This window comes from Protomyctophum parallelum, assembly GCF_964188405.1.
Source record: "Protomyctophum parallelum genome assembly, chromosome: 21".
NCBI lineage: Eukaryota > Metazoa > Chordata > Actinopteri > Myctophiformes > Myctophidae > Protomyctophum > Protomyctophum parallelum.
The window spans coordinates 20,774,086-20,799,085 of record NC_139713.1 but is presented as its reverse complement, the minus strand read 5'-3'; the positions used below and the strand labels follow the sequence as shown (position 1 = coordinate 20,799,085).

The 25,000-nt window shown below is 44.9% G+C and overlaps 1 protein-coding gene across 5 annotated transcripts in view; it reads right to left on the bottom strand.

Annotated features, from left to right (window-relative positions):
* Positions 1-25,000, bottom strand: part of cacna1bb (calcium channel, voltage-dependent, N type, alpha 1B subunit, b) — a 162,693-nt gene that overhangs the window by 108,529 nt on the left and 29,164 nt on the right. For all 5 annotated transcript variants that reach the window (XM_083793860.1, XM_083793861.1, XM_083793862.1 and 2 more), the window contains one exon: positions 542-633. In XM_083793860.1, the coding sequence (XP_083649986.1) occupies positions 542-633 (92 nt within the window). The remainder of the gene's footprint in view (positions 1-541; positions 634-25,000) is intronic.

The window sequence follows — 25,000 nt, the reverse complement described above, 5'->3', positions numbered from 1 at the left end:
GCCTTCAAAACGTACTTACGGTACTTACTTACCTGCCCCAGCCAGCGTAATTTTGCTCTAGAGGGGCGGATTCAAAGTTGCAAAAACAGCCGGTGGATGCTATTGGTTCATAGACCTGTGCGCCCTCCTCCTAGACCAGATTTATTGGCACGTTCGCCCCGGCCTTTTATTTTATTTAAACAAAATTCCTGGCTTATTTGAACAAAATAAGTAGGCTAAAACCTACCTAACTCAAACAAAGTACTTTCCTGTTCTACCCTAGATTTGAACCCAGGTCTCCTGTCCAAGTGCTGCCATTTTTACCACTGAACTCATAGAGCATGCCTGCTTGCTCTGGGGGGAGAAATTTAATTTCAACCTTCAGGTCAAAATCTTCGTCAAACCAGAAACAGGATTGTGTTAAAGGCCGTGTCGAACCTAGACAGAGGATCTAAATGCCCCGACGGGCAGATTGGACAAAATAAAAATGTAGGGCCATTCACACACATATTATATATGAAGTACATTTAGAGTAGCAAAAGTAAAAGTAATCTTTACTTACTGGGGATTCCGGACACCAGTTTGAGAGGCCTCAGTACTCTCACTGCCCGAAGGGTCCGGAGGTCAAACTGTGAGCCCACCGTAGCCAGGATGCTGCGTGCACACACACACACACACACACACACACACACACACGCACACGCACACGCACACGCACACGCACACGCACACGCACACGCACACGCACACGCACACACACACACACACACACACACACACACACAGAGACACACGAGACGTGTTAATTACAAAATCACACATTCACTTGCAAACATAATATCGTTGCAGTTGGGCAGAAACCTTGTATCTCCATGTTTCATCATTTTATGTTTTTTTTTACAGCACAAAAGCATCTGGACTACATTCATTCTTGTTTTTCTTCATCAATGAATGCCCTACAAACAAGCTCACAACGCGTCTTGATGTAAAACATTGTGAGCTTGTAGATCTGCAAATGGTTGCTGGGGTTCATTATGTCAGGGTTGGGATCCAGAACCAGAGGAACCGGAGTCGGTTCCATCACATTTGGAGCCGTTTCTGGAAACGGTTTTGATCAAACTGTCAGAGCCAAATGGACCCGTAAGGACGGAATGCAGAGTCATTTTGAAGTTTCAGAATGGTTAAAAGAAACGCACGTACGCAGTTACGCACGCACACACGCACACACGAACTATATGCATTACAACAATGCAACATGTAGAATAACTCCAAGAGTATATAAGAGAAATGGACCCGTAAGGGTGCACACTAGGAATTACAGTGTACCAGGTCACAGGTGTCTTTGTATAGGGGGGATGGTGTGTGTGTGTGTGTGTGTGTGTGTGTGTGTGTGTGTGTGTGTGTGTGTGTGTGTGTGTGTGTGTGTGTGTGTGTGCGTGTGCGTGTGCGTGTGTGTGCGTTCGTGCGGGACGTGTGTCAGTCACGAAGCCAGTCAGTCATGTTGTCATCTATTAGAGGCTATACTCACAGGGGAAGACTAAGTGCACAGTAAAAACACTCAGTGTTTATTTAACCCTCAAGTGTCCAGATATGGAACCAAATGGATCCGTCAGAGTTCAATTGACACTAAGCATCTTCATTGTGCGTGCTACTGCAACACGGAATAAAACATGCTGTAGGCTGTAGAGAGAGAGAGAGAGAGAGAGAGAGAGAGAGAGAGAGAGAGACAAGGAGAGAGAGAGAGAGAGAGAAGGAGAGAGAGAGAGAGAGAGAGAGAGAGAGAGAGAGAGAGACAAGGAGAGAGAGAGAGAGAGAGAGAGAAGGAGAGAGAGAGAGAGAGAGAGAGAGAGAGAGAGAGAGAGAGAAGGAGAGAGAGAGAGAGAGAGAGAGAGAGAGAGAGAGAGAAGGAGAGAGAGAGAGAGAGAGAGAGAGAGAGAGAGAGAGACGTCTCTGTCGGGTGTAAACCTCATATGTCCAAAAAAAGGATTCAAATAAAAAAAACAGCAAAAGTAGCAGATCGGCAAGCTCGAAATGCGGCGCAAATCTACTACTTTTGAGACGCTGTAGTTCAAGACGTTTCTGTCCCACAGCAACGATAAGCAAGTCATTGCAACTTTTTTATGTTTTAGTTTTTTAACAAATTAATATCCTACTTCTTCATAATACTACAGTGTCAGCAAAACATAGCAGATCATTACAAGCTCATTGCTGTAGGTTTTGGACATAAGAGGTTTCCACCCAATATCGTCGTAGTGTGGATGCCTGAGATGAGAGAAGCATAGAAACCTCAGATCATCAGGCTGAAATAACACACACGTTGTATTTTTCTGCAGGGCTCATTTTGTAGACATTAAATTGTCAGTATGTAGTTGACGTTGGGCAGAAACCTTGAATCTCCGATGTTTTTTACTTGTAGATATTTTCACAAAATGATAATAAAGGAACGGCTTCAGCAACAATCTTTATCGTAAAATAAAATCGTAAGCATTCTGTGTCATATACAGTAGTAGTCTGTCTCCTGTGCATATTAGCATGCTATAAAAAACAGACTCCCTTTGTTCTAGCAAGTAATTCAACATTGCCTTCCCCGTGTCCCCTAGGGTAGGTAGTAGGTACCCTCACAAAAAACATGCAGTAATCCTGGTCTCTATACCTCCCCCTGGCCAGCCGCCCGGCTGGCCAGGGGGAGGTATAGAGACCAGGATGGAGGGGAAAGGAACTGGTCGGAATAACGTGTTCCTTCAACCCTCTACGTCCGGCCGGGGAAACTCTCCCCTGTCAGGTGAAAAGAAGCCGCTTGGACTCCTCATGCATAGAAGGAAGCATGAGGTCTGTCCGCTGCCCCCCCAGGTTGGCAAGTGTAGCGCCCAGGATTACATTAGATAATTGACACTGGGTGAGAAAAAAAAAGCCATTGAATTCCTTCCATGTCTCCCCGTTCTCCATCCTAAATAAAGCATAAAGTGACAAAAATAGTGAGTGTTTTTCACATTCAGCATAAGAACCCAAGATCCAATTTAGTCGGGTGCAGTACTTAGTTTAGAGTCTAAACTAAGTACTGCACCCGACTAAATTGCAGTACTGTCTAAACTTTAGACAGTACTTAGTTTAGACTAGTCATTGGTTAGAACAGTGATTAGTCCTACAACTACAACCTCTCTCAAACCCTCACCCTAAACCTAACCTCCCACGGGGCAGCACACCTAAACCTAACCTTAACCCATGTCTAACCAATGACTAGTCTAAACTAAGTATGCACCCCGTTTAGTCAGGTCCAGTTTACTAAGTCTAGATGGTCCATGTGGTTAAGGAAGAAAATAACAATATCCAGCAGGGAGATAAAAATACTACAGCCAGGATGCAGGATTCATTATTTGCTTGTGTATACTACTATTGTAGCATACACGAAAAAGTTAAAAAACTCTCTCCCACACACGCACTCACGTACACGCACTCACTCACTCACTCACTCACTCACTCACGCACGCACGCACGCACGCACGCACGCACGCACGCACGCACGCACGCACGCACGCACGCACGCACGCACGCACGCACGCACGCACGCACGCACGCACGCACACACACACACACACACACACACACACACACACACACACACACACACACACACACACACACACACACACACACACACACACACACACACACACACACACACACACTCGGAAGCATGGCAAATCTCCAAGACATGGCAAATCCCCCCCCCCCCCCCCCCACAACACCCCTGCTCCTGTCCTTATTGATGTACTCAAAGCACTCAGCGGCAAACATTAAAAAGGCAGCAGCTTTCCATGTCCTGTGACACAGCCTAATACCAAATGAAGCCTGTAGATTGGCACATATACATTTATATTGAAGAAACTGATAAACATCAGGGAAACAACATTTTCTAGTCAATCAGAAGAACAAACCTACTCCAAACTATTGTTATTTTTTGTTTAGTTTCTCATGGTTTATCAGCCACTTGTATCCTTGATTAGGAAACAGCACGCTAGTGTGCAGGGTTCTTTCATGCAATTTCACAAATGACAGATTGGGTATCGGCATGACCAAATGTTTCAGTCCTGTGAGGTTGTTTTGCTTTAATACTACGTTTAGAGTCAGAGAGAGGAGTCTGATAGAGAGGAAAGACGGAGAGACAGATGATAAGACCAAAAATGGGAGCAATACTGAGAGTGAAAGAGGGCGAGGAAGAGAGAGAGAGATGAATTATGAAGAATTTTAAACTTACAGTGGGTGGCACTCACCACCCACCGAGGTTAGAACCTTGTGTATTTAACAAGAACTCCTACACTGAAAAACGAAGAAGAAGCGCTTTGTGGGTCCTTAGTCCTTAAAACTGCAAACAGGTGCTCCTAGAGTATGAGTTGCAAAATTGAAATGCTACCCAAATGTAATCTAGTCCTTTTTCGTACAAGGACAAAACAAACAAACTTAAACAGTCACAAAACTGTTTTCCCTCTCGCTAGATGGGTGGGCCCGGCCGCGAACACTTTTCGAGATTTTCAAGTGGTGGTCCTTGATCCAGAAAAGGTTGAGAACCACTGATGATTGGACAGGGCTCCCGGAGATGAATGGACCAATCAGAACCGGACCTGAGTCAAGGAACCAATGAGGAGATGGCAAAGACAAACAGCAAGGAGAGAAAAAAACCCAACACAAGGCATGCATAAATGTGTGACACGTAACTAAGGACATGCCCAAAATAGGGACACCAGGGTTAATGTGGTTACAGACAGACAGACAGACAGACAGACAGACAGACAGTTTCTACAGTTGTATGCATGCAAACACATTCTCTCTCCTTCTCTCTTAAACGTAAAATATATGGCCATGTCAGATTGACAGATACAGAGATCTAGAGGGTGTGTGTGTGTGTGTGTGTGTGTGTGTGTATGTTTGTCATGCAGCAATGCATTCTCCATTGTGCCAAATGGGTGAGAAGCGTCAGGCCAGGATTTGACGTCGGCCTTGTTTTAAATGTTCTTAGCAGACTTGTCAAGCTATTACGAGTTGGGAATGAGAACACATTCCAGTGTGGCGGCGGAGTGTGGGAGAGGGACCGGGAGCGTTGAGAAACGATGCGATGGGGGCATTCCTATAACGTTTCAAGTGGTCGACAGATTGGTCAGATTTTGCCCAAACATCTTGTTGACAGTGAGAATACAGCAGTGGTTGTGGGGTCTCGGGACCCCCTCCTGGGTTCCTTGAGGAACCACTGGAGAGCAGTATGTTGCGTGCATGAGGTTGGTTGGTCGTGATGACATGGAATGTGAGCAGACAGCTGCATGGGACAGCTTTCCCTCCCTACAACAGTGTAGCAGAGCAGAGTAATACCCAATGGTTCACTTTGTGATACAAGCATGACATTTGGCACAAATACTCTCATAAGGGCCACTCTTATGGAAAAATGTGCTGCTGGCCACTCATACTGTATCTCCATGATGGTGATCATTTATTTTCAACATGGCCGCCACCCTCGCAGAGCAGATAGTGATATATTTCAGGTTGTGATAAAAGGATCATATGATGCGTAACTCAGCATGGGGTTCAGTGTCAGCTGATCTAGTTTTACTAGTCCCCAACTATCAATCATTTGCCATGCAGACCCCACTTTGAGAACCACTACCCTATAAACACTCATGAGGACATGCAACGGTTTTACGCAGAGCTGCAGAGCTGAGCTGCTCGTCCTCAAACGTGGCTGCCTGCGGTGCAACAAACACACACACACACACACACACACACACACACACACACACACACACACACACACACACACACACACACACACACACACACACACACACACACACACACACACACACACACTCCGAGCACATAAACAAGTCAAAGGCAAGGACGAGAAGAAGCCTCGGAGCTCAGACATGAGCCAGCTTGCTCTCGTTATTACTCATTCATTAATGAATGCACTACTCACTTCCTCTGCCAGATCTGCAGCTAGTGTGACATCTCCAGCACCAGGAGGAGGATTGTCCTCCTGGTGCTGGTGACCTCAGACGGCTGGGCCACCCATCCATACAGTGGAGACACGCCATCGTGTTAAGCCCTGAGGTCCATTCTACAGTACAAATGCCTTCTGAATCAGAAATCCTTCTCAAACGTTTTTGCAAATTACAAAAAGATTCAACATTTTTCAAAGACTTTCAAGATAAAAAAAAAGCAGATGTACAAGCTGTGAGCTTGTATATCTGCTATTTTTGAATAGCCAACGCTAAAATCTAAAATGACACAGATGCTTTCCCGGTATGTCAATTCCAAACATTTTATTCCCCCCAATAGTATTTGGCTGTGTGTGTGATGATGATGACCACGATGATGCACTCTTATATTTCACTGTTACGGGGTGAGAGGCAAAGACACAAAAAAGATCTGAGCAGAGTGTGACCTCAAGGCTACTGCAAGCCCACCACCAGTAAATGTTCTTATGAGGACTGACTGGGTCCTTGGTTGTTATTTTCTACTGAACACACAATGTGGGACCCCTACTGTGTGTGTGTGTGTGTGTGTCCATCATTCCTCTGCTAGTTTAGCGTATCAATCTGAGTTATGTTCCCCTGTCTGCCCACAGCAACACACACCAACATAGTAGTTCATGATCAGAGAGAGAGAGAGAGAGAGAGGCCTGTTAGAAGAAAAGTAAGATAAATACAGATTGCATCTGTGAGAGAGACCCTTTTACCTCTTTTTCTCCCCAATTTTGTCGTTATGCCAATTGATTCCCCCCCACACACACCTCTGTGTTGTCACTGCTGTTGTATCCTACTGACTCACCTGCCTGTGAGGAGCCCCCACCGTGAGGACGTAGAGCCTTCGCCCAACTACCTGCTGACAGTGGCCACCCCAACCCGTAGGAATACATGCAGTGGAATACATGCAATTATCACACCGCCCGGCTTCCCTCCCCCGAAAACGGACCAATTGTGTTTGTGTAAACACTCGACAAAGCCAGATGCACCACGGTGGATTCGAACCCACAACCTCTGCGGTGGTGAACCACTATATACCCCACCCGAGCGCATCTTAATACACTGTCTGATACATTTTAAAATTAATCATTCATTTGCTTAATTGCAGTATAAAAATCGAAAAGATGTACTGTGTGTACATGCGTGTGTGCGTGCGTGTGTGTGTGCGTGCATGCGTGCGTGCGTGCATGCGTCCGTAACTGTGTGTGTGCGTTTGTGTTCATACACTAAGATGCAAGGTTATTTTCTCCAGGCAGATTTAAACTCCATAAGTGCGTATTGACTGAAGAATCCATGGCAGCCCAACATTCAACCAGACACTGATGTCTCATCTGTTTGCTCTGATTGTTTTTGTAGGATAACAATATTAGTACAGCCTGAATGCAGACGCAGGCTGTGGGGAACAGTGGCTGTCATACATGGAGGCTATTATAACTGAAATATTATTATTATTTTATTCTTCAGTATATTGTTTCGCCCTCATCTCCTGATGGGGACAAAAATCCGTGTATTGGGTTGAGGTGGGAGGGAACTTTCGTCGATATCAATTCTTCCCATAAGAAATTGCAGACACATTATTTATATTTAAATGTGCAATTTAGCAGTGTGAATTGTATGGACTAAGACTAAAAGACTAAGGTTTTCTGATATTTAGTCGGCTAAAACTAGACTAAAACTGTTTCAGATCCCTCAAGGCTTAACTAAATTTTCAATTCAAAGGGCTTTATTGGCATAAGAAAACAGACGTTTACATTGCCAAAGCAAAAGCTGGAACAATACAATCAAAACAAAATGTATATACAATCTAAAGTCCGAATCTCCAATAAATCAATTTTTATGTACAGTACCAAGACCACTCGATGCAGGTAGATAGTGCAGGAATACACACAATGCTTACACCAAGGGTCATTGGAGGGAGTTCCAGGGGGTCCCCAGCAAAAGTAGTTAATATCACAATCACAATCATTTAAACAACTTTATCCATTTTTACTTTGGCTATTAAAAAATAGCAGATACTGTATACAAGCTCACAGCAAGCTCACTTCCTGATAAATGTTTGGAAAAAATATGGTTATTTTTTCTTTATTTTTTTTATAATTTTTAATATATTAAAAAAAAAAAAAAACTCTTCTGGGAGTCCCTGACACAGACTTTGTCAGGTCCATGGCCAAATACTGTATCAATTTGGGGCACCTTGGCATGAAAAAGTGTGAGAGCCACCGCCTTACGCACTGGGAGTGTTTATTTTGTGACTCAATTACTTACTAAATTTAAACCGCCGTTTGTCTCATGAGCACATCTGGCTCCAGTCTCTCTGTCGACGCACGCAAACAGAATCTGTCTGTTTATTTTCACACATGTACACACTCGTGGGCCATTGTGGCAGATTTATGAATTCCAGAAACACTGTGGCTTGTTGAAATGTTATATTATACGGTACATGAAGGTGGCGGCTGTCAGTGCAGGTGGTGATGTACTTGTTGATGTAGTGATGATTTGCTCAATATTTCCCTGTAGTCCCTAATGTGCTTCCTTCCACTATGCTGGCTTAATTTGAGTCATTATCCAACGAGCCACATGTTCCAGGACAATGTTCTGGACAATTTTATGGACAATTCCCACCCGGAGGCAGCAAAATGTCACTCCTGTTGTATTGTCACTCTGTAAGGAATAATGCCATTTGATTGTTTAAAGGTAGGGTTATATTTTTTTTGGTTAAAATATTAAATCACTATTCGAGGAGAGGATAGATATTTGGTAAACATTTTACTGGCGGCAGCAAAGAAAGCTGTCACAAGAAAATGGGGACAGATGGAACCTCCAACACAGAGACAATGGGAGGACTTAATTCAGGAGATACATTTTATGGAGAAACTGACACACCGTCTGAGGCTACAAGAAGAAAAAATGGAGGACAAATGGTATAAATGGACAATATTTAAGGGTATAGGGAAATGAGAGACAATTGTAAATGCCTAGAAAAATGTATGTAACAAATTTGAAACGCAATGTCGATGCCTGTTTTATTTTATTATTATTAATTTTTATATGTATATTTATATATATGTATGTATATGTATTAGTGTTATATGTATTGTAAGTTCGTTTTTTCTGTCTTGTCTTAAAGAGCTGGAGAGACAGGGAGAGCCCTCTTATTGAACAAACACTATAGCAATGATATATCACAATGTAGTGATTTAACTTTTTTTTTTTTTTTTATAACTTAAAATTGTATTGGTTTTTAATAAACAGAAAATACAATTTCAGGTACAGTAGGTGACACAATTTCAGCAAATCCAGTGTTCCAGTTCCACGGACCCTATAGCCTCCTTATTCATGTCTTGACAGACGAATATATTCTGGCTATTTTCGTATAAAAGGGGTGTCCAAAAGTCCCCTGGGGAATCCCAGTCAACTCAAGATAGACAATCTACAAGCTCACAGCTCATCCGCTTCTCACTGAATGTTTGCCCTAGAATAGTAACAGTTTTTATATACAGTATATAATAGTTGTATTCTTTATATCATATATTTCTACTCCTTTCTACTTCCTCCTGTGGAAGACCCCCCTGGACGGGAGTTACCGACCGGTCACTGTTGTCACGTCGCTCTTGCTGCCTGGCTGAGAGTGAGGCACTGTGGTAACATGACATTTTTATGAATCCTTGGCTGTCATAATGTCTGGGCATTATTTAGGAGGCCTGAGAACCTGCATCCGCTCTGTGATCATAGAGTGCTGAATGTGTGATTAAAAATGACTCACCAGCATAGCATTGTTTAACAGCAGAAATAAAACCCTTAAATTGCCTTTATTCATATTATCATGGAGGCTGTACACCACCAGATATGCAATGATTGTCTTCGGTTCATTTTTGACACGTCAGGCAGTTACACACTATTGGACATCCAGGCACACCATTCGGGGTATAAAAATATCAAGGCACACAATATTTTGCCCAATTATTAAAAATATAAGAAAACTAGAACTGCACTCTGTCGAGTGCATACTTGCTTGTTGCACACTAGTAGGCCATAAATGGCCTACTAGTGCGCAAGCAGAGCGCGCAAGTACTTTCGACCGCTACAAACTGTCAAATCTCAGTTTCTCTAAGAAAGGAACGTTTGAAATGTTGAATTATTAGGTGTAACTATTTGCTACCTACCTACTTTATGCATGTAAAAAAGTATTATTATTAAGTATGGTACAAGTTTCTATCTATAAAAGAAATACAGTTTTATCGATTTAGAACTATTCTGGATCCTTTTTTAGTTTCTCAAATCTCATCGGATATCTCTCGATATCCGATGAAAAAAAATCACGTATACAGTATAATTATTTAATTATTTAATGTAAATTGTCTCTCATACTCATGCGTATTCATTAATACGCATGGCCTACTAGTGCGTATTAGTAGGCACTCATGCGTATTAATTAATATGCATGAGTGACGGCTTTCGATGGTGACGTATATCTCGATCAGTGCCGGGTGGATTAAAGGAAATGCCTCTATGTATATGTAATTTGTAAATTGATTAGCGGTATACTGTGGTTACTTTGCTGCACTTTTGATGCGTATGCACCGTCCCAGCATATTCAATGCGTATGCACCGTCCCAGCAAATGACGTAATGACTACTTGTGCCTGATATGGCAGTGGTGCCAGATTACATACATGTATACACAGGATCATTACCTTTAATCCTCCCAACACTAAAACATATCGTCATTACGTCACCATCGAAAACCAATTACACTCTGGCATTGGGTCCTTTAATCCACATCTTTATTATGTCATCATTGAGAGCTAGTTATACCAGCTAGTTATACCAGTGCCGGGTGGATTAAAGGAACTGCCTCTATGTATATGTATATGTAATTTGTAAGTTGATTAGCGGTATACTGTGGTTACTTTGCGCCATATGGACCGTCCCAGCATTTTCGATGCGTATGCACCGTCCCAGCATTTTCGATGCGTATGTGCACTGTCCCAGCAAATGACGTAATGACTAGTTGTGCCTGATAAAACCAATGGTTTTCGATGGTGGTGACGTAATGACGATATGTTTTAGTGTCGGGAGGATTAAAGGTAATGCTCCTATATATAGGCTACATGTATGTAATCTGGCACCACTGCCGTATCAGGCACAAGTTGTCATTACGTCATTTGCTGGGACGGTGCACACGCATCAAAAGTGCTGGGACGGTGCACACGCATCAAAAGTGCTGGGACGGTGCACACGCATCAAAAGTGCTGGGACGGTGCATACGGGCCCTGGGCGAAACTAGTACTTGCGCGCTCTGCTTGTGCAAGTAAATATGCAATTGCAACAACAACAAAGTCACATGGCATACATACATATGAAAGCAAGTTAAAACGTGTGTCTTGCCTCAATGAAAAGCCCAGAATGTGGACGCTAGGATACATGTGGTTAGAGGCTAGAAGGATGCGCTTAGGCTTCTAATTATGTATGGATGTTTGTGTGGATAAGATAGCAACAGATCCTAGTAATGTTTTATTTCTAATAGAGAGGAAATAGATAGTTGATGTCAGAACACAAGTAGTTCTTGGGAAAGCAGACGGAAAAAGAAAGTCCCAACGTAGGTGCTAATAAGATGAGGAGGAACCGAGGAAGGTCTGCTTTCTGTGCGAGGCTCAGGGGCCTGTATATGCCTGTTATCTCATCAAATGGCAAGTTGCCTGAAAAAGGCATTACTCTCAGCCTCTGTGGTGACAGCACAGATAAAACAAAAACCGGGCAGAGACATTGAGCTAATCACATTGACACAACCGCAGACTGACACCTTTTTTACAGGAAACGTGAAGTGATTGTGATTATAAAACTATTTTTTCATGCCTATTGCGGAGCTGCTATGACAGCAAAATGTCCCTTGTGATCAATAAAGGTCCCTCTGTGTCTGTCTGTCTGTCTGTCTGTCTGTCTGTCTGTCTGTCTGTCTAATGAGGCACTCAGTGTGCAAGTTTGTCAAGTCTGTCACTACTAATTATAATGATATATTAATATAAATCGTTGCTGTCAGACAGAGACCTTGTATCTCCAATATTTCAGCGTATTATGTTTTTCCCTCGTAAATCGTAAATGAATGCCCTACTTCATCATTCTAGAAAATGAAAATAGCCGATGTACGAGCTCACAAGCTATTCTAAATTTTAAAAAAGGAACGGTTTTGGACATACAAGGTTTGCACACAACAGCAACGTGTTCATACGTATATAAAGGGGGTCCTCTGGGCAGGTCCCGCTGGGAGGAGACCAGGAGGCAGACCAAGGAGCAGATGGGAGGGGTTTACTGTATATCTCCAAGCTAGGCTCTGGAAGGAACCCCTCGGGATCCCCTAGTTAAGATGTGGCTAAAGGGAAGTCTGGAACGCTCTGCTGTAACCCGACTCCAGATAAGTGGATGAAGACGGATGTGTAATTACAATAGTTTTCCCTGCTGTTCAAGAAATATGGAGGGGCTGTTTTTGTACATTATCTAGAAAATAAATACACACACACACACACACACACACACACACACACACACACACACACACACACACACACACACACACACACACACACACACACACACACACACACACACACACACACACACGTTTGCTTGGTCGCTCTATGGTTTTGACATCCTGAAAAATCTTATGTCAACTATGCTGGAAATCAGGAAATCATTCATTCAATCATGTTGTATTATTTTCATTTTTGTACTACAATCGCGCGCACCGTTTGGGGGGGGAAAGAAACCGACCGCTCATTAGATGCAATGTTGAAGTGGTCACAGCACTGACGTGTACAAAGTAAAAATGCATCCCATCAAACTTTCAGATGCTGTTTTCATCCAAGTGTGGAAGGAGAATGTTTAGGGGGGATGTTTACTGTGATCTCACGCTCTTGAAATATATACCTTGGTTTAAGTTGTGTCGCTGAGGGAGAGCTTCCTACATGATGCAGCTGTACCCCCTCAAACCTAATTTATACAACGTTTCGAGGAAGCAATCTGATTGGTTGAATTAGCTATCTAGCTGTGCTTCGAACAAGCATGATGGAACGCCTAATCAAAACATAAAAATCAGCTGCACTGTTCTCCCAGAGCGCAGCCGGCTGGGTTGCTATGTTTTCTTGGAACACTTTTGGTCTAGCCTCTCGAGACAGCGCAGGGTTGCAAACTTGCATAGGCTAATATTAGTGCATTTTAGCGCACCGACATTCTTTTTCTTTTTTTTTAGATATTTTTTTGCGGCTTACGCCTTTTATTGTTTTTTTGAAGGGACAGACAGTAGGCTGACAGGAAACGGGAGAGAGATGGGGGATGACATGCAGTAAAGGCCGTGTCGGGCTCGGGAGTCGAACCCGCGGCACACTGCGACTGGATTACCAGTCGGGTGCCCAGACGGTTACGCCACCGCCTGGGCCGCACCGACATTCTTACCAGAGCTGTTGACAATCACAACAAAACTGTCCCAGATTTTTCCTCCGAGGTGGAAAGCCTGGTGACGCGAGGTTAGTCCCACATTGCTCGTTGCTTTGAGTTTCCCCTCGCTCGCTCAAGGGGATCGCCATGATTGCATTAATATAGCCAGCGGGGTGTGAGTGTGTGTGTGTGTGTGCGCGCGCGCTGTCAGGATTGGGGTTAGAGAGAGAGACAAAGCAAAAGAGAGAGAGAGAGAGCGCTCTCGCTCATGTCGAGGTGCATGACGAGACCCAGCCCTCGTTGACTCTGTTCAACAGACAATATATGGACTTTAGATATTATTTTTTTTGCGGCTTACGCCTTTTATTGATTTTTGAAGGGACAGACAGTAGGCTGACAGGAAACGGGAGAGAGATGGGGGGATGACATGCAGTAAAGGCCGTGTCGGGTCCGGGAGTCGAACCCGCGGCACACTGCGACTGGATTACCAGTCCGGTGCCCAGACCGTTACGCTACGGCCTGGGCCAATATGGACTTTAGAATGTAATAATTACAATGCACGCATGTCTATTTGTTGAAGTTGAAGGGTTTAATATATAAAGCTCGGATCCTCACGGGTAATTCTGTGTAACTGCATTTCAGACGATCCGGCTGGATCCGACCCTGCCCGGGGGACAAGTCAATATTCTGGATCCGACCCTGCCCGGGGGACAAGTCAATATTCTGGATCCGACCCTGCCCGGGGGACAAGTCAATATTCTGGATCCGACCCTGCCCGGGGGACAAGTCAATATTCTGGATCCGACCCTGCCCGGGGGACAAGTCAATATTCTGGATCCGACCCTGCCCGGGGGACAAGTCAATATTCTGGATCCGACCCTGCCCGGGGGACAAGTCAATATTCTGGGTCCGAACCGGCTCGGTTCTCGGTTCGGGTGGACCCGTGCATGCCCTCTACTCTGAGTCCAAGCTCACAGCTCACTACCACTCCAACACATGTTGTCTCAAACTCACGCAACTCTGTACACATCATCTCTGGAGTCATGCATGAGATCAACATGCAGCAAACCAAGTTTTTCCATTTGTCTGTATAGTCAGTCCAGTCCAAGTTTGACTATACCCATGGTCCCACTAGGCACTCACCAGTCACCACAGAGAGCTATTTGACGATTATGTGCCACTATATTGACGATGAGTGCACGTTAATTCATCCGTCAGTCAGCCACCACACAGAATATACCTGACAGACACTGCAGCAGTTTGCAGACAACCATGGTAGGTGAACCCAACGATGCGGTGGAGGCTTGGGGACTTACTGGGAACGTGTGCATGTTAACACTCACAACAACAACACGCCAATTCCCCCGTCTGGGTCGACTGGGACACGGTTCCATGTTTCACCCATACACTGCAATTGGCAATCACAGACGGGTTTGTAAATATAGCATTTTATCATGGTAAAATAGGTAAATAGGTAAAATAGCGCATTTGTGCGCACATAAAATGTCATATAAATGTCACATAAAATGCCATCCCTGCTTTAGACGTGCAAAAAGCACTATAATCTATACTAAGGGCAGACATGTGTAAAATAATACATGTATTCCAAACTAGCATTCGGAATAAACTGTTTACATGGTAAATATATCCTGAGACCGGAATGGGATATTCTATTCCAATTGAGGTGTTTTTACATGTGTCACAGTATGTGGCTCTGTGTTGCCATACTGTGGCTGTGTGTGGGCGTCGGCTTTCCTCCCAGCTTCCAGCCTTGGCACACCTGTCTGTGGTCACCTCATCGCACTCAATTGACACACCTGCCGGCCATCAACTCCTCAGCCCTGACAGTATTTATACCCTGGTCTTAACTCCACTCATCGTCAGATCATTGTTCAACCTTTCATGGTAGTACTATAGCTTGACTCTAGCCAGTGTTTATGTTCTAGTGAAGTTATAGTCTAGTTATATTTCCTAGTATTGTTTCCTGCAAACTCAAGCTCTTCGCCTCTCCTCCAGAACCCAGCTCACCTATTCTACTGCCTGCTCGTCTGCCTGCTGCCTGCCTGGACTGCTTTCCTCATCCTCCATGTTTGTTTGCCATGCAACCCTCCACAATCTGCAATTCACCATATTGTGAATAAATATCTGAATTTTGCTCCTGTGTTTGGCTCTGCATTTGGGTTCAACTTTCTGCTACCGTGACAGAATGATCTGACCAGAATGAACCCAGCAGAGCTAAAGCTATTCAAGAGTAAGGTTGCCGATCTTTACCATGTGGTGGCACGCCTCATGGCCTCTCCCCCGAGCCAGCATACTACGCTCCACAGAGAGATTTCAACTCAACAACAGTGGTTCGCAGAGAGGCCATGGGTGAGTCATTTTGTTCCCCAACTTGACATTATCCGTGATCGGCTCAAGACTTTTCTGCAGGATTTGTGGCCCTTCAACCTGCCTTTTATGAGCCTAAGCAGTCAGCTACTCATCCTGTTTCGGTGTTAAATGAGCCCGCCTGCACTGAATCGGACCAGCTAAACACCCAGTCAATTAGTCTGCTGGCCTTTTTCTGCAGTAGGGTCCAAATCTCAGCATATTCTGAGCCAGCTGTAGACCCATTCCTGGGCACCAGGCTGGCCCGGGGAGGTCCTCGTAGTACCACCAAACAAGCAAACCTCTCCTTGGGTCGCCAAGCCACCATACCCAACCGGTCCAGAGCCACAGCAACTCCCACCTCACCTCCAGGGTGTGCAGCACCCACCTCGTCTCCAGGGTGTGCAGCACCCACCTTGTCTCCAGGGTGTGCAGCACCCACCTTGTCTCCAGGGTGTGCAGCACCCACCTTGCCTCCAGGGTGTGCAGCACCCACCTTGCCTCCAGGGTGTGCAGCACCCACTTTGCCTCCAGGGTGTGCAGCACACACCTTGCCTCCAGGGTGTGCAGCACCCACCTTGCCTCCAGGGTGTGCAGCACCCACCTTGCCTCCAGGGTGTGCAGCACCCACTTTGCCTCCAGGGTGTGCAGCACCCACTTTGCCTCCAGGGTGTGCAGCACCCACCTTGCCTCCAGGGTGTGCAGCACCCACCTTGCCTCCAGGGTGTGCAGCACCCACTTTACCTCCAGGGTGTGCAGCACCCACTTTACCTCCAGGGTGTGCAGCACCCACCTTGCCACCTCCGGCGTCGCCTCCCAGGACTGCAGCACCTCCGGCGTCTCCTCCCAGGACTGCAGCACCTCCGGCGTCTCCTCCCAGGCCTGCAGCACCTCCGGTGTCGCCTCCCAAGCCTGCAGCTTCCCTGCCCCCGCCTGCGGCTTCCCTGGCATCGCCTTCGGTGTCTTCTGCCTCATCTCGGCCCCCGGGCCGACCGCCCGATGACTACAGTTCTGCCTCGTCTCGGCCCCCGGGCCGACCGCCCGATGACTACAGTTCTGCCTCGTCTCGGCCCCCGGGCCGACCGCCCGATGACTACAGTTCTGCCTCGTCTCGGCCCCCGGGCCGACCGCCCGATGACCACAGTTCTGCTTCGTCTCGGCCCCCGGGCCGACCGCCCGATGACTCCGCATCTGCCTCGTCACAACCTCCCGGCCGACCGCCCGATGACTCCACATCTGCCTCATCCCAGCGTCCAGGCCGCCCCCCTGATGACTCCAGTTCTGCCTCAAACCAGCGTCCAGGCCATCTATCTGGGGTCCAGGTTTCCAGACAGCATGTGCCTAGTCCCTTGCCCTGGTCTCCCTCCTCCGGACCCCCTCCACCCTCCCTGCTTCGTGTTCCTGATCTGCATTGTGGGACGTCTGGAAGCCGTCCCTTAAGAGGGGGGTACTGTCACAGTATGTGGCTCTGTGTTGCCATACTGTGGCTGTGTGTAAGCGTCGGCTTTCCTCCCAGCTTCCAGCCTTGGCACACCTGTCTGTGGTCACCTCATCGCACTCAATTGACACACCTGCCATCAACTCCTCAGCCCTGACAGTATTTATACCCTGGTCTTCACTCCACTCATCGTCAGATCATTGTTCAACCTTTCATGGTAGTACTATAGCTTGACTCTAGCCAGTGTTTATGTTCTAGTGAAGTTATAGTCTAGTTATATTTCCTAGTATTGTTTCCTGCAAACTCAAGCTCTTCTCCTCTCCTCCAGAACCCAGCTCACCTATTCTACTGCCTGCTCGTCTGCCTGCTGCCTGCCTGGACTGCTTTCCTCATCCTCCATGTTTGTTTGCCATGCAACCCTCCACAATCTGCAATTCACCATATTGTGAATAAATATCTGAATTTTGCTCCTGTGTTTGGCTCTGCATTTGGGTTCAACTTTCTGCTACCGTGACAACATGAGCATTTTTATTCTGATGACTGGAATGAATCCATTCATTCCGAATGAATTTCTGCATGTAAACAGAGCCACTGTGTGTGATGGAAGGAATTCATTGGCATAACAACAAAATTGGGGAGAAAAAGGGGGTAAAAAGCAAAAAAGATATATGTAAATTATATATATATATATATATATATATATATATATACAACCAAACAATCAAAAAGTGTCACTATAAAGTGCAGTACCATCTGAGAGCGTTCACAGCTTGCATTGTTTGGGGCAGAAGCTATTTTAGTCATGGTTGTTTACAGTACAGTACATCAGGTGTGCATTGTGACTTTGTTTACTGTACATCATTTGCTCACGGTATCAACACCAGGGACCAATAATGAAGTCTATTTTTAGACAGGGAATGGATAAGACACATGCAGACATCCCTGCCTGTCTGTTGTCATATTCCGTTGCTGTCGGGCAGAAACCTTCACATCTCCATGTTTCAAGTTCAACCTATGTTTTTTCTTCTAATTTTGTAATCTTCTAATTTTGGGGGGGGGGGGTGTGCTTGGATAATTGTCCCTTATCACAGGAAGACATGCCAGCATTCATGTAAGTGCATTTTTCTCAGGCTAAGAATACGATTTAAAATACCTTAAGGTGCAATGTTAACAACCAAAACATGATGATTTAAGAAGACAAGGCCTTTATATAACATCTGACCTTAGCCAGCCCATGCTGAGAGGCAAATAGGAGGCCAGGCTTTTACTTACGCTGCCCGTCTTTCCCAAAAGTGCAACGAATTGTTTTTTGGATCAATGAATTATTGACCCTGTTAAAAGCCTGGCTTCCTGGGCTGCAGTTTATTACAAACACAAACTAATGAACATGATCCCCCGGGACGGAGACAAGACAACTATAACTCATCACCTTCTGCATTAAATGCTGTCAGGGAACCATGAAGGCAGTGCTGATGTTGTCGACTACAAAACTATGACGACAAATTACTAAAAACGAAGCTATGATGACTAAAACTGAGACTAAATACAATTTCGTCAACATAATAAAAACTAGACTCAAAGGTTAAGGAGGGACTAGTGGAGAAGAGATCCAGTAGAACTAAAAGCCAAGTCATTTTATCTTTGGTTGCGCTCTGAAAAGAGCAGATCTACAAGCTCGCAACGCATCGTGCTGTGGCGTGTTGTGAGCCTTTATATCGGCTATTTTCAGCATGCAACCAAGTGTAAAATCAGGCATTACTATTTTCGAGTCGACGCCAACAAGGCCTGCCAAAAATCCATAAAAAAATATTTTGTAACCCATTTTTCACCCCTGTGTCAATTATCTATTGTGATCCTGGGCTCTACAAAGCTGGGCTCTACAAACCCTCCGCCAACCTGGGGAGAGCAACGGACTTGAACTCATGCTTCCTTCATGTATGAGTGTCCAGGTTTCTCCTTTACACCTGACAGAGGGGTGTTTCCCTGGTTGGACGTAGCTATGGAAGGAACATGTTATTCCAACCAGTTCCTGGCTGGCCAGGGAGGCAGTTTAGTGACCAGGATTACTGCATGTTTTTGTGAGGGTACCTACCCTAGGGGACACGGGGAGAACATGCAAACTCCACACAGAAAGGCCCTTTCGCCAAAAATAAATTGAATATGTTCCTAATTGTAAGCCTAACTAAATAAAATAAAAATTAAGTGTCTCTTCTGAGGACCAAGGAAATTATCCAGTCTAGTACTGCACGCACGCACGCACGCACGCACGCACACACTCACACACTCACACACACACACACACACACACACACACACACACACACACACACACACACACACACACACACACACACACACTATAGTTTATTGCAGGAGAGCTGGAGCATTAGCCGTATGAAAGTCTAATCAATGTGGAAAATGACCTCATATAAAGAAGTTGGTATGCATTAAGCACTGTTCATATTTCAGAGCACGACGGCGTCGCACGCCGAAAACAGACGACCTACAAGCTCACAACGCGCTGCACCCGCAGACGGGTGGTGAGCTTGTAGGTCTGCAATTTTCGGACGCGGCGACAAGAGCATGAATTAGTCTTGAGAACTTGAGTCACCCGTGAATCTTGTCCCGCGAGGCCATTACAGAGAGCCACTAGCCACAAAGTAATTAGGCTTCAACTTATCAGCCGTAAGACAATAACTCCAGACAATAGCTGTTGCATAACAGGGGCCTTATCACAGGGAGACTGGCTAACTAACGGCGGCAGTAGCCTTTTTGGAATCTGTCTGAAGGAAATTGGGTGGCATACTGGAGGTGAACCCTTTGTTCCCGACGTATACAGCCAAATTGCTTTGGCTAATTCTGAGCAACATGTTTTGCGACTGGCACACACACACGTACAGTAGGTCAAAGCAAGGAATGTGTGCATGTGCACAAACACATTAGTAAGCCCTCAAACCACAGATGGTGTATGTATCATCATATCGTTGCTGTCATTTTTGTCACAACACCAACTTTGATGAGGCGGTATTTTTTTGTTTAAAAAAAATAAGGTTTTCTTAATTTCCTGAACATTTTATATTTTTCATTTCCTGAAAAATGTACATTTTGGAGGTACAGTACGTGGTTTCTTCCCGACAGCAGAGATATGCTCTAATACATTTCTGCACACCAACAGTTGTCAATCACCTCCGTCTGTCTACATATTTATGGTAGTCCATTGTGTTACAAAACAAGTACACAAACAAACACAAGCAAAACAAGCGCACAGCATATATGCACATAATGTGTGAAGTGGAGTCTTCAATATTGTCAAGACGCTTCCTCATCCCGTTCTCTGCCAGCACGTCTCTCTATCTCTCTCTCTGCCTCCCTTGCTCAAGCATCTCTTTTGATCATGTTTTTTCTCTCTCTTTCCGCTGCCTCTTTCTCCCTTGATGTGCGTGTCCCTTGATGTCTCACTATTATGATTATGAATACTGAAGAGAAGGAAGTCAATCTGTAGAGCCTTCGATGCAGAGTGCTTCACTCAGAGCTGTAGAGTACACAACTGTGTTTGATCAATCAATCAATTAATCAATCATTTTATATTGTTGCCGTTGGTTAAATACCTCGTTTTCCATACCATATTTCAATGTTTCTTTATGCTTTTTCCGTACATTAATGCCGTACTTAATTGCTTGCCGCCCCCCAAAAGTAGCAAAAATATCTTTGCCATTTTGAAAATATCGAATGTGAAAGTGGTTAAGGGTGTCTGTAGGATTTATAAACATTGAATAATTACTGATTAAACACAGACTGGCCGAGATTTGGGGTATTGGAATTTGACTGTCAAATTCCAATACCCCAAATCTCGGCCATTCGCTCACTCACACTCTGCAGTGTTGCTGTGAAATTAGTGACCTGTCAAAATATGTGACCATCTTGTGGACTTCACATAGTCTTTAATTACGTGTCCTAAATAAATCCTGCTAGGTTGAACTCTGCTAATAAACAAACCGCAATGATTTACGTTCGGACACTGAAGTCATGTGATTGTCTATACTACACGATTATCACATATTTCGGCAGGTCACCAATTTCACTGTAGCACCGCCATGCTGGAGTGACCAAGTGTGAGTGAGCCGGGATTCGGGGTGATGGAATTCAGCTCATGTGTAACGGAGGAGACATGTGGTAGTCTTATCCAGACCAACAATAGCGGCAGTGACAGGTAGCCTACTATAAAACTGTGGGAAAAGAATGGGAGAATAGGCATCGACTAGATTGGGGGGGAATGAAAAGAGAGAGACAGAGAAAGAGAGAGAGAGAGAGAGAGAGAGAGAGATAGAGAGAGAGAGAGAGAGAATCTAGAATCAGAATTTATAGCAGAACCGGTTAGCAGATAAAAATCGCTACAAACAATGGAGGGGGGGAGGGGGGGGTAGTGCTTGCAAAGACGGGATGTAGTACATACAGAGATGTCATGTGTAACTTATCATCGTAATTGATCATGGCATGTTCTTTCATCACATTTACTCACAGCTGGCCGACTACATCATCGCGTGCGTGCGTGCGTGCGTGCGTGCGTGCGTGCGTGCGTGCGTGTGTGCGTGTTCATCATAATAACATGTATGTGCAGATGCCAATCATGTGTGGCCCCAGGTGCCTGCGTACCAGTATACCAGCTGGCTGAATGACAACAAAACAAAGTCACTCCTCAGCTTCCTGTCTGGGAGAGCGAGAGAGCAGCAGGTGCATGTTTGGGTGATAGTAGCAGCAGAGGAGATATGCCTTATTAAACTGGATGTGGGGGAGATGCATACGGAGGAGAAATGGCACGGCAGAGTATACAGAGAAAAGCTGTTGTTCAGTGTTACCTATCTGGAATTCACAGAGTCAGTTCGGTTTCAATGCTGCGTTAAAGTCAGTGTGAACATTGACAGTGCAACAGGTGCAGCTACGCTGTGGGGGCCCATGAAGCAAGAAGAACAGAATAAAAGAAAAAATCCAAGGCGATCCAATTTTCTCTGCCGAGAACCTGCGTGCGTGCGTCGAGTTGCATGCGTGCCCATGTGGATCTGCTCAGAGCTGAAGTGGCCCCTCCTCCCCCGCCAGGTCTGGCAAAATGTTTTTGGTTTAAATGTTATTTAGCACCAAAAGTAGGACAAATCAAACGGCGAAAGTGGCCAATATACGTACATGCTGGGTTGCACCGGGGCCTATCACCATGATGTTACGCCACTGGTTAGTCACAATTATGAATGGTGTCAAAGCTTCAAATTAACCACTTAAACAATACCTAGTTGACTGGGGTGACGGGGTCCCTCAGGGTTTATACTTTGTACCTTCCTTTTTCTCCCTCTACAGTACACCAAATCTGTCTGCTCAAAATAAACAACCTGTTAAAATAAAACAAATTTAAATTGGACAACATTATTGGACAACAGCCAGAACAGTTTGTCACATGAATAAGTGACATTGGTTTGGCAGCAATGTTTGAAAGTACAACCGATACACAAATCAACTTGATAACAATTGAACCTCACTGTGTGCGCAGCAATATACTGAACTACGCAATCAAATCCACAGTGTTTATAATCCATTTGTATTCCTGAGATTGTGACCAAAATGGACCGTTTTGTCACAGTTCAATCACATTTGTCTCAGAATTAAATTAGCACAAATAATTTAGGTTCATTGTATGTTTTCCAGTGTATAATTGGGAGAGCAGTCCTGGACCTGTACCAAGCCAGCATACTGTAACAACTGGCACAGACTGCAGGGATAATTGAATACCATGGTACTATTCTGTGAGTGCCCACAAATATGTTCTTGCCAAGTGTCCTTGACAGAGGATAATGAGGTATAGCTGAACCAGCTGAGTCTTTTTGTGCAAGGTTACAGTCAACTGCCAAGAACTAGGGAACGGAGCATCACTAATTCACTATGGCCCCCCTCTGATAGAGACCCTGGTCTTTACTTTTGAGGCACTCGCTGTGTAGAGCCAAATATTCTGTGGGTCTTGAAAGGCTAGTAAAAACAGAGGGGGCAAGTGAAAGGCCATGACAGAACAGTCGACTCACTGTGGGACACTGTGTGTGTGTGTGTGTGTGTGTGTGTGTGTGTGTGTGTGTGTGTGTGTGTGTGTGAGAGATACGGAGAGACAGAGAGATAGAGAGAAAGAGACCACGTCCGCGCCAAAGCACCGAGATGAGAGCCATGCTGGCGACAGATCGCACCTCGTCACCATAGAAACAGGAAGGCGACATGACAGCGCCTCTATCAGGTTCATGGTAGATAAGAGAGAGAGAGAGAGAGAGAGAGAGAGAGAGAGAGAGAGAGAGAGGCACATTTTTGTGTGCCTGCCCTTCAGTTCTGCTATTTTAGCTGGAATGTTCTCTCCAGAGTAGGGACCAATGTTGGGCTCGTTACCAAAAAAGAAAGAATCAAAGCAATTATGTTTACAGTAACGTGGTAGGCCAGGGGCACTTTTTCTGGTTAGATAAAGAGAGAAAAAAAAGTTAAGCCTGCGGATGGTCATAATGACAGTGTCATGTAGCGCGACACACACACACACACACACACACACACACACACACACACACACACACACACACACACACACATTGATACAAATATGTTTTGAGAACCACTGTTGTAGATCATACGAGGATGTAGTATGTACAGTAAATTAAGCTCCAGAGGAATGAATCCCATATTTCTGTTTTTTTCTTTTGGATGCTACACTGCACTGTGTATAGCATCCTACTACTAGACCATAGGAGCTAATTTATTTCCCGGAACGGAGATGTAAATGTAAATCAGCCCAGGGTTCTGTTTGCTTATACTCAGAAAGACCCACAATCCAGAAAATTAAGTGCAGGCAGCAGGCTATAGTCAAGTCTATAGAACTATTTTCTTTTATGTGTAAATACACATAAAAAATAATAATTGACTGCACTTCATTTTATGCCCATATTGAAGCACAAACCTTACATAATGAAAATATGTTTTTGTTATGGAAGGTCATCACTACAGTATGTGTTTGTATATACAAACACATCCTTGGACTTTTGGCAGATTTACATCGATTACAGTCGGTAGGCTAATCTCTAATCCTAACCTTAACTTTAACCAATGCATGCCTAATTAACCAGCTTGAAATTCAGCATCCCTACTTATCTTTTCGATATCGTCTTGTAGATTGGCCATTTTCTGCGAAGATATTTGGTGTAGATAAAAAGGGAGGATTGTTTTAATTAATAGTTCAGACTCTGGCACATTAACCCAAAATTACGTTTATAGCTCTCGACAGCTGGCGGTATTCACCAGACTTTCTCGCATTTTCATTGACAATGAAAGTGGACTCGTTGAACTCTCCTCTCACTGACAACGAACAGAGAGCAGTTCAACGGGTCGGCGTTATGCCCGTCTCGTCTCTGAGGAATGACAAACTGGGATTGAGAATGTGTCGGAGGTTGCGGCACTCGCAAATAGGACTGGGATCTGGGAATGGAGGAACCATATGGAACCGTATCCAACATTAAAGTTACCGGTATCGGTCATCATCATTTGGAATGACATTTCCATCATATTTCATCCATCCATCCATCTTCAACCACTTATCCGTAGTCGGGTCGCGGGGGCAACAGCTCCACCAGAGAGCTCCAGATTTCCCTCTCCAGAGCAACGTTAGTAACTTCTCCTGGGGATCCCTAGGCGTTCCAAGGCCAGTGAGTCGATGAAATCCCTCTATCTGATCCTTGGTCTGCCCCGGGGTCACCTCCCAGTGG